We start from the raw sequence: 13,889 nt of genomic DNA on the forward strand, positions 1-13,889 counted from the left end.
ATCCGGTCATCCTTTGGACTCACTTTAGAATGATCATATCCATTTACAATTTGTATTTCAAGTATTTTACTTGATTTTGATATGGCTCTACGTAGACCTGAAATAAATTATAATAACAATACAATACAATACTTTACAAAACTCAGGGAGTGCGGTAAGGCAAAAATTACAAAATTGCAAGTTACGACAAAGTTGTACGTGCTGCTACAGGGGAGAAAGTAACAGAAATCAATGACAATAGGTAGTTTATCTTTCAGAGTAAAGATGTGAGCAATAATAACATAAAACCGGACCGACCGATAATTCATGTATTACATTCAATCAGGGCTCAAACTAGCGACCATTTTCAGTCGCATAGGCGACCAAATTTTATGAGATTGCGACTGAATTTTTTTCAAGACATTTTCTCCATACCGTATACGTGATCAAATACAACATATATTCGCTCAGTGTTCACGGAGCATTGTCCTGAAAGGCCACGACCCCAAAATACGCATTGAATAAGCATAGCCGTTGAGCGGAGTTACTCAAAGGTTTGAGCGCGTTCTCTCCACTGCACAGCGCTGCCAATGTGTCTGCTGATGTTATCTTGAATGATCTGTCAAAATATCCCATGAATTTAATGATAAATTTTACTACAATCCAATCAAGTATCAGAAGCATTTAGTGCTGTCACATCATTTCAATTGAACCAATCATAATCCCAGCATAAAATGTCATCAAAATATAGCTGACAAGGGAAAACAAGCAACCAGTAACTGCAACATGTTTCATGCGTTCACGTGCGTAATGAATATTTGCGTTAGTGGCATGTGACCGGCTAGACCATTTCCGGAAATCGTCTTTTGGAAAGCAGATCAAAGCATCGATTTCGTCAAGCTTGTACTGGATTATCCTGTTTCATAAAGGTTTTTGTTTTCAGCTAGATCTCAATAGCAAGCAACTTTGTTGAAATATCATGGCAAATCTGCCGGGTAGCGACTGCAATTATGTAGAACCATGGAGGTAGTAGAGAACAGATCATGGATGGGACTGTTGTGGCGATGACCTCAATGACCCGAGCGAGTTCGATACACGCCACAAGTACCGCTTCGATATCACAGCTAGGATTAAATGCGCATATACGTTTGAGCTTTGTTCTCTTGCCTACAAATATCTATCGAAAGTTGATAGTTGCTGCATTTCTATTCAGAGTTTTTGTTGAAAAAAGTAGCTATCTACGGCTAGCGGCTTAATTGGTCCCCCAAAATAGTACTGCTGGAAGTTTTTGGAGTGACCTGCAGAACGGAGTTGAAGAGCGGGGCAAGACTGCGTAACACTAAAACTGGATCGCACAGTAACAAATGACGGAAACCGATCGAGCCAGTTGCGACAGCGTAACTAGACTAGCTGAAGTCTATTTATCATAGAATACAGGTATTTCTCGATATTTCGCGATACAAATTAATTTCCATGCATTCTGGTGTAGGCCTATCTTATCATAACGCAAGTTGATCAACATGTTCTGGCAATGACAGAAATTGACGCAAACGCAAGGAAAGAAAAAGAGATGGGCCGTACTGAAATAAAGACTCTGTCAACAGCTCACACATTAATTTAATCTTTATTAGGGAAACAGATGTACCGATCGAGACATAGGCCTATGATACCATTGTATTCATCTCGTTTTCTTTTATGACACTTTCCCACATCATATGAGATGATATTTTCTTTGCGACAGCAGTCTAAATATAGCATGTCATCGACTTAGGGGCATGCGATAACGTTGAGCCCTGCATTCACTGTCGTTATGATGATCACTTTCTCAGAGATATCAGTTTAAAACAAGAAAATTACCTTTAAGTTTACAACTCGTCAAATTGGGCGGGTCACAGGCGCTAATAGCTTGGTAGTCTGCTAAATAGATCGATTTCGGCTCGATCTATCGATCGCGTGGTCAGTATGCCCGCCACTGTAACCTAGTGAGTGTTTTGGTTACAATGGCGCGCATATCGACTACGGGATCGATAGATCGAACCGAAAATCGATCTATTCAACAGACTACCCAGTTAAGGAGTGTCTGTGTACTGGCCGTTTGTTTTTAAATCTCTCCTCTAATTATAGCAACGATATCTTTCAATCTAGGGCCTAAAAAGATTGGATCTTTTTCAACTTACATTCTCAAATATTGAAGTATTGATATATTGTCATATAAAAGCACTTTAAGTTCTGCAAAGACAGAACTTTTATATAATACGTACGAAATTTGGACTAAAAATAAAAAATTTTGTCAGTGACTCCAATACGAATACGAATACGAATACGAAAACGAATACGAAAACGAATACGAAAATAACTTCATGACTTCACAGCAAAACAACAACTGATAGCCCCCTAACTTGATAGGGTTAAATTCGTTTGTTGTGTTATAATATTCCGTAATCTTTCCTTCAAAAATACATTTTATGTTTTTAGATTTGAAGAAGAGTTGTACTTATAGTCTTTTCCTTTTCACAATTTATTTTGCTATTTTACGTTCGAATAGGCCAGAAGGAAATAGCATTTGTAACTACGTAGTACAACTACTGCGTAACTTGGGTGGACAAAAGCAGTTGTATTTTGGCGCGTGATTCCCATGCGTCTGACTAAGATTGTTGTCACGGGCTGTAGACTTGTGTGTGCGCGTCTTTCAAACTCTGCTGACTCGACGTTTAATATTTCTAAAGTCGCACTTCACACAAGCCATAAAACGATGGGTATACACCAGCTCGCCAAGCTGATCGCCGACAATGCGCCCAGCGGTGCGAAGGAAAACGAAATCAAAAACTATTTTGGTAAGTACCCATGTGAAGAACTACGAACATTCCTTCCTTGCTGATATTTTGCCGTCCTGAACTGACGTCATGATTCTGTCCGGGTTGGCGTAATCACGTCTGTTTGCATCTAATAAATGGAAGGTATGATGAAGTATTTAAATACATAAGATATATACATTGTTGAAATTCATCATGTTTAACAAAATATGTCAACAATGACAGCTGTTTCTATGGTGATTGGAAATTTAAATGCTTGTACACGTCATGATGCCAAACTTCATACTGTACGTTGTATCCAAAAGTTTAGAGTAAAACAAGAAAAATTGAATTATCAAAAATAAGAACAATAGATTAATGGTTTGTCGGAACGGGGATATTTAACTTTTCTTGCACAATTTTAGGAGAGAATGGGGTATGCATGGTGATTTTCAAAAGTCCATATCTTCTTGTCATAAACGCATAGCAGTTTCAATCCATGAAACATATAAAAATGTTGCAGTCCTGTGGGACCACCATTTCCAGAAATTAGTAGTCCCAAAGCAAAGTTCAATTGTTCTGGGACCAGGGACTACCCCAGCCCTGCAAATGCAGCAAGTTCAAAATTATATATGTCACTGGTCTTCATATTGTAACCATTTTTAGCTCAAAGTCCATAAAGAGACAAGGAGATTCCATCCATCAACCTCCAGTGATACAACATCATAGGGGTAAATCTAAGTGTGTCTTTAAACTGTAGGAATGTTCAAGCTACAGGCTGATGTGTTGGAGAATGATTTTGAGTGTTTGGAGAGCAGTTTCAAAAATGGGCTTGGCCATGCTTTTGTCAATGTGTTGCTCGATAAACTGAGCCAATTTGTGGGCAATTTGTACTTAGTACAGACTTGTTTGTGCTCTTTGTTTATGGTGTTTTTGTGTCACACGACCCCCCCCCCCCCAATTCTATCACATTATGTTTACCAGTGCTCCTGTCAATGATGAAATCACAGTACTATAGTTCATTGCCATGTCACTCACCAGGCCTAAATTCTACCTGTCAGGTCGTAAAGTAGCTGTGGATGCATCCATGAGCATATACCAGTCCTGATTGCTGTACGTCAAGATGGCAGTGTTTTGCAGAATGAAGATGGTGAAACGACAAGGTGTGTTGAAACAGATTCTGCATGCACTTTGTGTTTCAAATTACAGAGAGCCTATTGCTCATGAAATCACTTAAGTTATTTTAGCCAGATTTTATTACAGCTTTCAACATATATAGTGTAAACAAAGAAAATATGAATATTTTATTGAACTTTGACATGACAGAAACAAGTGCGCCAGTTGAGAGTATGTAGATTCCTTGTTTTTCCATTGATTATGAACATTAGATTTTGATTGATCAATAAGGATTAATTAAAGTAAGATTTTGATTTCTCCAGTGCAGGTCATACTTAATTTTTCCAATCTCTTTTTTGTATTGTATCTGCAGTCATCTGATGGGTATGTTTTACAGGACGATACGAATGGTTGACAATGGAATCAAACCTGTGTGAGTATTTAACCCAAGTCGATGAAGCTTGCCTACTAAGAGTTTAGGATCTGTGATACCAAAATGCTGAAATGTTGTCCAAAACAAGGTTACTGCTAACAGTGTTTTCAGAAATTGAAAAGATAGAGGTGTCATGAAATAAGTGTAGTAAAGTCTTGTAACAGTGTCTTTGTATCATTAACCCTTATCCTGCCAGACAGTATCACTTCCCCATCAGCCAAGTCAGTAAAAAGCGGTATTGAGCCAAAACATGACGTATTTTCACCCACTAGGCTTGGTCTGTCATAGCATCTTTTTTCCAAAAAAATCAAGTTTACAGTATTTATGTTTTCAACAGGTTTCAAATGTACAGTTTTATGTTAAAATACAACATATGGAATATGTTGTGTTTCATTAATTTTAACCATCTTGACCTGGTGGTGAAATATGGACTTTGCAGGAAAAGGGTTAAACTTTCTAGTCCGTATTTGTATTGATAGTCAGTGTATTTCATCCCCAATTGCATTGATAGGCCACAGCCTTACTGAAGCAGTTTGAGAAATTTTCAACACACCAAGTACCAGGTGTTTTTACCCAACATTGTGATGACATCTGGAATTTGGAAAGTGAATTCTAAAAAAGATATCTCTGTCTCTCTTGATTTGTTGCAGATACGTCTTTGATGGCAAACCACCAGAAATGAAATCGGGGGAATTGACTAAGAGGAAGGAGAGGCGTGAAGAGGCTGAGAAGGCCCTCGCAAAAGCTGAAGAGGCGGGAGAGACTGAAGAAGTTCACAAATTTCAAAGAAGACTCGTCAAAGTAACACCAAGACACAATGAAGAATGCAAGGAACTTCTTAAGTTAATGGGAATACCGTATATTGATGTAAGTATAACACTGAACAAGTATTCTCTTTCTACTTCAATCAATATCTCTCTCTCTCTCTCTCTCTCTCTCTCTCTCTCTCTCTCTCTCTCTCTCTCTCTCTCCCCCCCCCTCTCCTCAGCCTAAAAATCAGATACCATGTAAAGCTACACGAGTTTTGTGTACCATTTGGATATTAATGTAATGTAGTCCTTGACATTGCGAATACTGCTCTATTATGTTCTGCTCTGTGAGAATATGTGCACAATATTGCCTCAAAGACCTCCAGATTAATTGCGTATTTGTCATGAGTAGCCTACATATATCACACATCTGTACCTTGCAGGCACCTTGTGAAGCAGAGGCCCAGTGTGCGGAGCTAGTCAAAGCTGGCAAAGTCTACGCCACAGCGACAGAAGATATGGACAGTTTGACGTTCGGATCGAATGTGGTCATCAGACATCTCACATTTAGTGAAGCCAGGTAAACTCAGACTCAAACGTTCTCCTCTGATTCAGAAATGGCTGTGAAACTCTTAATTTAGAGCCCTATTCTAAAAGAATATGCTAAAATGAGGATTTCCAAATTTTGGTTTTCTTAATATGTGATAATCTTGTTGGTGATGCACAATGGAATTCTGCTAAAGTGCAAGATCAGTTCTTAGCCTTTACGGAAGTGACCAAATCCATGGAATAATTGGTGGTGCCTGGACCTGTATCAGTGAAGACCTAGTGATCCTGCATTCTGATTTGCTCGACTATAGTCCCCACATACCAGTGCATTAGTTGTTGCTAGTCCATGAAACCAGTAAAGTTGTCAGCACCAGCTAGAAAATTATATGGTCTAGGCTCTCAGAGCCGGATTTACTCGCTGCTTCACTAGTTATCTGTTCACGTTGCAGGAAGATGCCAATTCAAGAATATCATTTATCTCGGATTGAGTCTGAGCTTGGATTGTCTCATGATGAGGTAAGTCTTGAAACACAGCTCAATAACAGAAACCTGCCAGTATTCCAGCAGTTGTGTGTACATTAACTTTGAAGTGTCACTTCACAAACATTCTCTGTTCAAAGCAAAACAAAATCTCTTCAAACAACTCCCTTCAAACAACTCCCTTTCAAAGTGTAAGATTGAGTGCAGACAAGATCACTTTATAGCCAAGATTTCCACAAAAGAGTTTGTTTCACCTGATAAAATGTAATTGTGTATTTCAGTAACATCTAGATATGTAAAAAGTTATAGGTACTTGTTTAGGAGCTAGGGCTATAGCTTTCATGAGATAATAGTTGCCTGTTTTGAAATACCTGTCATGATACATTATACATTGGTGTAAGAGTCTGCGCCAGTGGACGACGTTGTCGTTATTTTCAAAGAGAAAAACTTCAAGTGAGCATTTTGTGAGGCAGAAAAGTGAGAAATTTCAAGGAAGTACAGAGAGGACATGTTTGCAATACAGCAATACATTGGTGAAGCAAGCAAGCAGTGGCTTCAATATTTCTTCCTTTCTTTCTACATAGTTTATTGACCTTTGTATTCTATTGGGATGTGATTACTGCGACTCAATCCGTGGTATCGGACCAAAGAGGGCTGTTGACTTGATCAAGCAGCACAAAAACTATTGAAGAAGTCGTCAAGAATCTTGACCCAAAAGTGAGTGTGACAAATCTGTTTCGTGCATGTTTCATTATTTCATTTAAAAAAACGCAAAATGTACATGTAACTAAAATAAGTTAATACTGCAAACAAAAAAAATGAGACTGGCCACAAAACTTCATTGAGAGGTTGATAGAACTGGTTGGATGATGCCACCTTCTTGATGTCATTGTTGTGTGTAGCACATAAGCTGAAATCATTTCTACATTGGTTTGGGACATTGTTTGTCAAACCATTACATACAGAGGAGGTGATGAGTTTAATAACAACACAGAGAATTATTCCATTCATGTGCACATGCCAGTGTCATCAAGAAACTCTTTTAGAAAATGTACCTTGTAATGTCTAAAACCACATACTTTATTGCCTGTGCTGCAGGGTTCTGCCCAGAGTTCCAAGAGTGCTGGGCAACTCATTAATATTCATGAGCATTAATATTCATGAAAAACTGTAACATTTATATGCTTGTATTTTTACATTCTTAGGGCTTGATATACAAATAATAGCCAATTCCACTGTACCTTCAAAATTTTTTCAGTTTTAACTGAACAAAACAGAAAGAAAACAATCTTTAGTAGTTGTAAAGGAATCTTTTGAAGCTTCTGAAAAATAATGTACCACTTTTTTGTCATCATTTTCCTGTGCTTATATCATCCCTCACCACTATGAAGTTTGGATTACCATTGCACTGTACCAGCATCCAGTGTTTTTTCAAATGACCTAGGTGGTCTTATTACTGGTCATGAGCAGACTCTACAGAGTTTAAACCAAGAACTTAGGGGTTGGCTAATCGGCTATAGTTTTGAAAGTGAATTTCTCGATGTCAAATTCACTTCAATTGCTTCTTGATAGTCATTGTAGAATGAGAAAATTCACAAACAGAGAGGCTTGTTGCCACGGACAAGTAACTTTTGGCTTATTGACCTGAAAAATAAGTGAGTGTTCATTGATAATTCAAAGACTGGATTCGTTGACACCAAACTAGCTCATGACTTTCATTTCATGCAGTCTTTCCACAATGCCACTCATTGAGTTTGAACTGAACATTGAAGAGTACGTTTTAGTTTGAAGTCCTGTTTTGTGCTCATTTTCGCTTCCGGACTTCATTTTTGTGGTGTTATAAACCTTGATACAAAGCAAAAAAACGTCAGTTTTTCTCCTTCTTTCGATCGTACAGAGATACTGCAGTATACTGTGTGACAGGAAAACCGTGTCTAGTTCATTAGGGCGATGACTTGTGAACGTACGTTCAACATTCAACAGCTGAACAGCTTTTCATATGCAAAATCAGCGTACGGTAATCAACCAGTGGTATTGTTTAAATAGCATTTTATGAAAGGCATTCTATAGTACCATTGTTTTCATCAACTCTTCATGCAATTTTATGAACTGCTTGACCTCAAAAGTGTCACTCATAGACATTCATGTTGATTGTTCAAAGCATTGAACTGCAAGTACCGGTCGGTCACTTGTCAATGCTGGTCGGAAATTCTGAGTGCCGGACGGGCCCGTCCAGCGTGGGCGGAACCCTGGTGCTGTATTAAAAACACAAATTTAATATTTCCTCGCAATCTTTTAACCCCTTCAGAAATACCCTCTTCCTGAAAACTGGATGTACAAAGAAGCAAGAAATTTGTTTCAGAATCCAGAAGTGAACCCAGGAAAGGACATGGAGGTATGAAAAACCATAAAGTTGTCCAATAAATTGGTGCAGAAAGCTACCCTCTGACAATTTATGCCACAAGTCATGAACATGGTCTCACATGTGGTTGTTCTAATAGTTGCTTAACCCTTAAAACGCCATGCCCGTATATATCCTTACACGCCCAACTCACGCTCAGCGCCATGCGCGGATATATCCGTACACGGCCTGAGGTTCGCTCAGGCAAAGTGTGGAACTTGATTTCCCGCGTTTAACAGGTCACCTGACAAATAAATCCATTCCTTACCCTTTGAACCCACTTCAGGTCCATATAAGGACTAAAATAATGACATCATCTGTTGTAGCTACTGCAATTTCCAGTAATTTGAGCGACCTTTCGAGGAAATCGGGTCGACTATTTTTACCGTGAATATCTAATCAGATCTGGTCGCTGACTTCGCCGAAGTGAGAGACACTCTGAATGCTTTTTCCTGCTGTACGTCCTAAAGACGATTGTTTTGTGACAAGTTATTGGCCATTTCTTTATAGAAATGACATATTTTGGTATTTTTTGAGGATAATCTCTGAGAAAATGAAGACTTTTTTTGATCGGCCGAACGTGATTTTGAAGTTGAACAGCGGCTTGAATGGCGTCACCACGGAGCATCGCATTGACCAGCCTCTCTGAAAGCTCAAGTTTGAGTCTGTCAGTTCGGTTTTCTTGGCTGAAAACACTAATGATGAAGAAATTTGAAAGGATTTTCACGAAATCTTAATTTAATATGTGATTTTGGAGCGATCAGGTCTGTTTATGTCAAGTAAACTTTGGTATCGCGGCATTCTTCACCGTGTATCGAGACGGCCAAGATGGCCGCCGATCACGGGTTTGTGTGTACAAAACGTAAAACACGGCACGTTCCGAACTGTTGATCTTGCGTCATATTCCTACGTCTATAACATATTCTTTTGTCGAAATATACCCGATATGTAATTATTTATATCATATCTATTGGTTTCTGTTCATTTACTGGCGAATTATGTTGCGTGCTCGTCAAAATACGTGATCAAACTTTCGTATGTGTTCACATTGACTGTCATGAGTTACGGAGACGTCGCGATCAAACGTCAGGGCCAGTACGGTTATCGAAAGCGTTCAGAGGCGAATTTAGTTCTTATTGTACCTCAAACTTATTTTATTTAGTTCTTGAATCAAATTTATTTTCTCAGAAGTTCAGGTAGTGCGTTTTTGTGGTGAAATTTTTCGTCGTTTGCCAATCACAGGGTAGCTAATAACCTAGCTGAATACAGGCTCTGATTTGAAATGCCTTGTAAGATGGCAGCTTGTTCATGATATCAATCAAATTACTAATTAGTTGTTTGTGTTTACTTGCAATGCCAAAATCTTTCAAACATATCCTCTCTAACTTTAATGGCAACATTCATTCTAGAACAACAACAACTGAATTATATCTGATAGCAATCAGAATCCAAATAAAAATATAAAAACAAAGATTTTTCCTGGTTTACATGGTTTCACCTTTCGATGCAGAAAGAAATACACAAACAAACAAACAAATAAATAAATAAATAAACGACAAATGGATAAAAGATGTTGTTTACGAAATTCAATCATGTTGCTGATTAAAATTGTGTCTTGAGCTATATTTCACTTGTGTTATATGCTTTTGTGTAGCTGTGTTGAAGGGTATGTGGTATTTGTATTATTGACAAATATCAACAATTATTATTTACATTTGATAAGTTCCGCTGCTGAAATTTTTCACCAAAATATCTGTCTTTTCATGACATTTAAAATGTGTGAAAGTTTGCAGGTTTTTGGACTATAAGATCTATTTTTAGAGTCTTTTATTCAATTTTTCAATGCATTTTGAACCAAAAATGTGCATTTTAAGCCCATTTTCCCACTCCCCATTTGCTAAACCAAACATGGAAAGACTTCTCGAAGCTTCTCCATTTCCTGATCTTTGAAATTAATAGTGGTTTGGCTGGGCTTCCAATCACAGGAAATACACTGTACCTGTCTAAAAGAAGTGTAACATGTCAAGTTTATTGGTTCAAAAAGTTCTTGGCATGGGAGGCTATATTGCATGAAAGTCTATGGCGTCTTAAGGGTTAAAGTGTTCATTAAGGATCATCTTTGGGTGCAATCACGCAATATTTACACTGTCAAATCAGAAATATCGCTTCAAAAGAACTCGATGGGGCATTTATGCATTTTTTTTCATTCTGTGAGCAATTCTATGAAATAGTCAACAAATCTTCATGTATTTTAGTTTACTTGATGTAATGTTTCTGTACACTCTAAAAGATCAAATGGACAGACCCTGATGAAGATGGCCTTGTTGATCTCATGGTGAAAAGGAAAGGTTTCAAGTGAGTGCTTCGTTCTATTTTATAAACTTTATCTGTACCATAATTTAGATTTGTTGAAAAGCTCTTACGCTCATGACACTTTCAAAAAGATGAGAATCGCGTTCAAAGCATTTATGAGACATACCTGTGACTTTGATATTTTAAATCTAGGATTTTTATTCAGACTGTAGATGGACATTGAACAGGTGGTGTTCCACATCAAATGGAACATTTGGAAGATGGTCATTGTTCACAAGTTTGTAAAAAATGATTGCTTTGCTCTCAATTAGATACAGTCAGATCACTTCGCATTGTGAACTTCGTGAGAGAAAAAGGCCAAGATTTACAAAATTTCACAGGTACACCAATTAAAATACTTCAAATAGCCTTTCACAAAATCTGGTGGAATTGAAAGTGATGAAAAGGTAGACTGTTGGAAAATGACGCATGGTGTGACTTATCTTGCTGTGTTTTGATTTCAATTTCTCTTTCTCTGTTCATCTCCTCCAGTGAGGATCGTATCCGTAATGGAGCCAAGAAATTGACAAAGGCCAAGCACTCCTCAACGCAAGGCAGACTTGACGGTTTCTTCACTGTCTTGTCATCATCCAGCAACAAGAGAAAGGTGTGTAACACAATCTCTCACAGTTATTTCATTGATATCCAGTGGAAAAGTTCAACAGATCCTAAATATTGGAAAGCGTCTTAAAGCAAAAAAATAATGAGTGTGTCTCTTGTCCGGCAGCAGTATGAACTTATCGTGTTAGCACTTTCTTTGGCATTTGCTTGAAAAAATTCAAAAATGAAAAAGTTGACAGTTTGTAAATAATGGCAATATCTGTAGGATCACATATATATGCACTGTACAGTTCTGTACAGTGAAGATAGACACCATCTTGCTGTGTTTCAGAATTGCCAGAGCATTCAAACATCCTGCATGCTTTTGTGTCGAAGTTGGATCATGTATAAAAGCTCAAAAAAAATAAATAAATACCCCATTCCCATACTGGTAGCACAAGGTGAGAAACAAGCAATAGAGAATTTAAGCGTGATGGGGACAATTATTTGCAAAATATTGATAAAGTTTTCTGTAATTTGATTTGGAAGTCTGTCCTTGTGTTAACAAATAAATGAAATAGTGTATTTATGAAAAAAGTTCATGTAAAGTACACATTTAAATCTGCAAAAGTGAGTCTTCAAAGTTCAAAAAATGTAGCTTTTGATGTATTTCCATTTCTTTCATTTTTTTTCTGTGAAAGTCGTGTTTCCTTACACTCCAAAACCATATTGAAATGCATCTTATTAAGTTAAGTAAGACATTGTGTATGACATTTGTTTGATGTTGTACGTTTTTCTTGACACTTGACTCTCCAAGTCTAGAGTAGAATGCACTTCTTCACAACAAGATCGCATCTTGTACACTGTGAGTAGTGCTGTCAAGGCTTATACTGTGTATTTCAACATACATTAGGGAGTAAGAGCAGATCTACTTGGTTTACAGAAACAATAATGAAAATATCAAGAATTACACCCTTGCCCTTCTTTAGTTGTAAACCAATGATCATATCTAGATAAAGCAAAAAGGTTTCAGAACAGTGTTGGTAAATCTGACCAGCGCCCTCTATAGTTTCTCATACATGCTTCATACTAGACCAAGGTTCCAATGATGACCTGCCAACAAACATCTGATCTACTGTTAGTGCTCTATTCCAGACTTCATTTTAAATTATACCAGTATATGATTGGTGCAAATACTGCAATCTGATTGGTCAAGAACTGAAAATAAGTGTGGTATATTTGTAATAAGTCACAGTTGGCACATGCTCAAGCTCTTGGCCAGAGAAAAAAATCCTTTCTGATGTTTCACAGTTGTGATATAATACCGATAAACCACCTCAGCAACACATATACCACTCAGTTTTGAGCATCTCACCATGTATTTGCATTTACTATCACTCGTGGATGTATGTCGTAAACTGGTCAAAATCAAGTGGTATACCCTCACTGGGTGTAGTTTTTTGCTTAATATTTAGATGTTTCCACAAATAGTCATCTTCAAGGTATGTTGTACATTTCTCTGTTTCTCTTTTCTAGTCTGACGATGGCAAAAAAGGAGGACCAGCAAAGAAAGCCAAGGGGGCAGGTGGCAGCAAATTCAAGAAAGCCAAGTGATAACCCCACTGTTGGAAGCTACGATTTTATAGAATTTTACACTAAACTTGCTTCATGTCATCAGTCCATCGAAATCAGGAGAAAAATGCCTTTGATGACTCTGATACTGTATATATTGAGTAATCCCTCGACTCCTTGAAATGACATTGTTGCCAAGAATGGTGTGTTGAATGGATTATTTTGTATGCTGACTATTGCAGTGATGCTGTTGGAAGTAAGGCATGCCAAATTCATATTTCCATATTTTCACGTAATGATTGCTTTCAAGTGCCGACAGGAAGAAATACCACATGTAGATGTATGCCTTTGAATCTTTACATTTGTATCTTTCCATGACATATTTTTATGCTAATGATGACAAAATTTGCCGGATTAGACGTACATAAGGGAAGTATTTCATGGAATGAAAGTAGGACTTTGTGTGATGGTTTTGCGTGGTTTTAACAAAGAAATGAAAGACATATTGACTTAGGCATACTGGTAAACTTAAAGGGCATTGTTTGATCTCTATGTGTAAGAATTTTAGTTGTAAATTAGTTCATGATGGCATTTTTGTCAATGCAAAATTGATTTGGATTTCACAGTACACATTTACAGTAATCATATCCAAGTATTATAGATAGCACTGCCATACTGGTATTTAAATTCTTTGAACCGAAATAAAGAACATTAAGCTAATTGTTTTGTTGTTGTTGATTTCACTTTTCTGTGTTTCCGTGAGTGTCCAAACATGCGACAAGGCTTTGCAGAACATCAGTTTCCCCAACTTAGAAAGAAAATGTCCAGTATGGTCTGCAATCACGGCCCAATATGATCCTTTCAGCTCTGACTTTGTGGTAACCTATCACAGCTAACCCCTATACACAGGGTCAAGGCTGAAACAA

The 13,889-nt window shown here is 37.6% G+C and overlaps 2 protein-coding genes across 2 annotated transcripts in view; both read left to right on the top strand.

Annotated features, from left to right (window-relative positions):
* LOC139148009 (uncharacterized) overlaps positions 1-13,889 on the top strand; it is a 497,920-nt gene that overhangs the window by 81,837 nt on the left and 402,194 nt on the right. The gene's annotated exons all lie outside the window — the stretch shown is intronic.
* On the top strand, positions 2,451-13,683 carry LOC139147985 (flap endonuclease 1-like). Its single transcript, XM_070719241.1, is given in 13 exon segments — positions 2,451-2,813; positions 3,833-3,871; positions 3,874-3,934; positions 4,261-4,320; positions 4,971-5,187; positions 5,513-5,649; positions 6,068-6,134; positions 6,683-6,775; positions 6,777-6,815; positions 8,407-8,493; positions 10,790-10,854; positions 11,344-11,458; positions 12,928-13,683. Coding segments are annotated over 13 exon segments (1,257 nt in total). The 5' UTR covers positions 2,451-2,614; the 3' UTR covers positions 13,006-13,683.

The sequence above is a fragment of the Ptychodera flava genome, chromosome 13, assembly GCF_041260155.1.
Source record: "Ptychodera flava strain L36383 chromosome 13, AS_Pfla_20210202, whole genome shotgun sequence".
Classification (NCBI taxonomy): domain Eukaryota; kingdom Metazoa; phylum Hemichordata; class Enteropneusta; family Ptychoderidae; genus Ptychodera; species Ptychodera flava.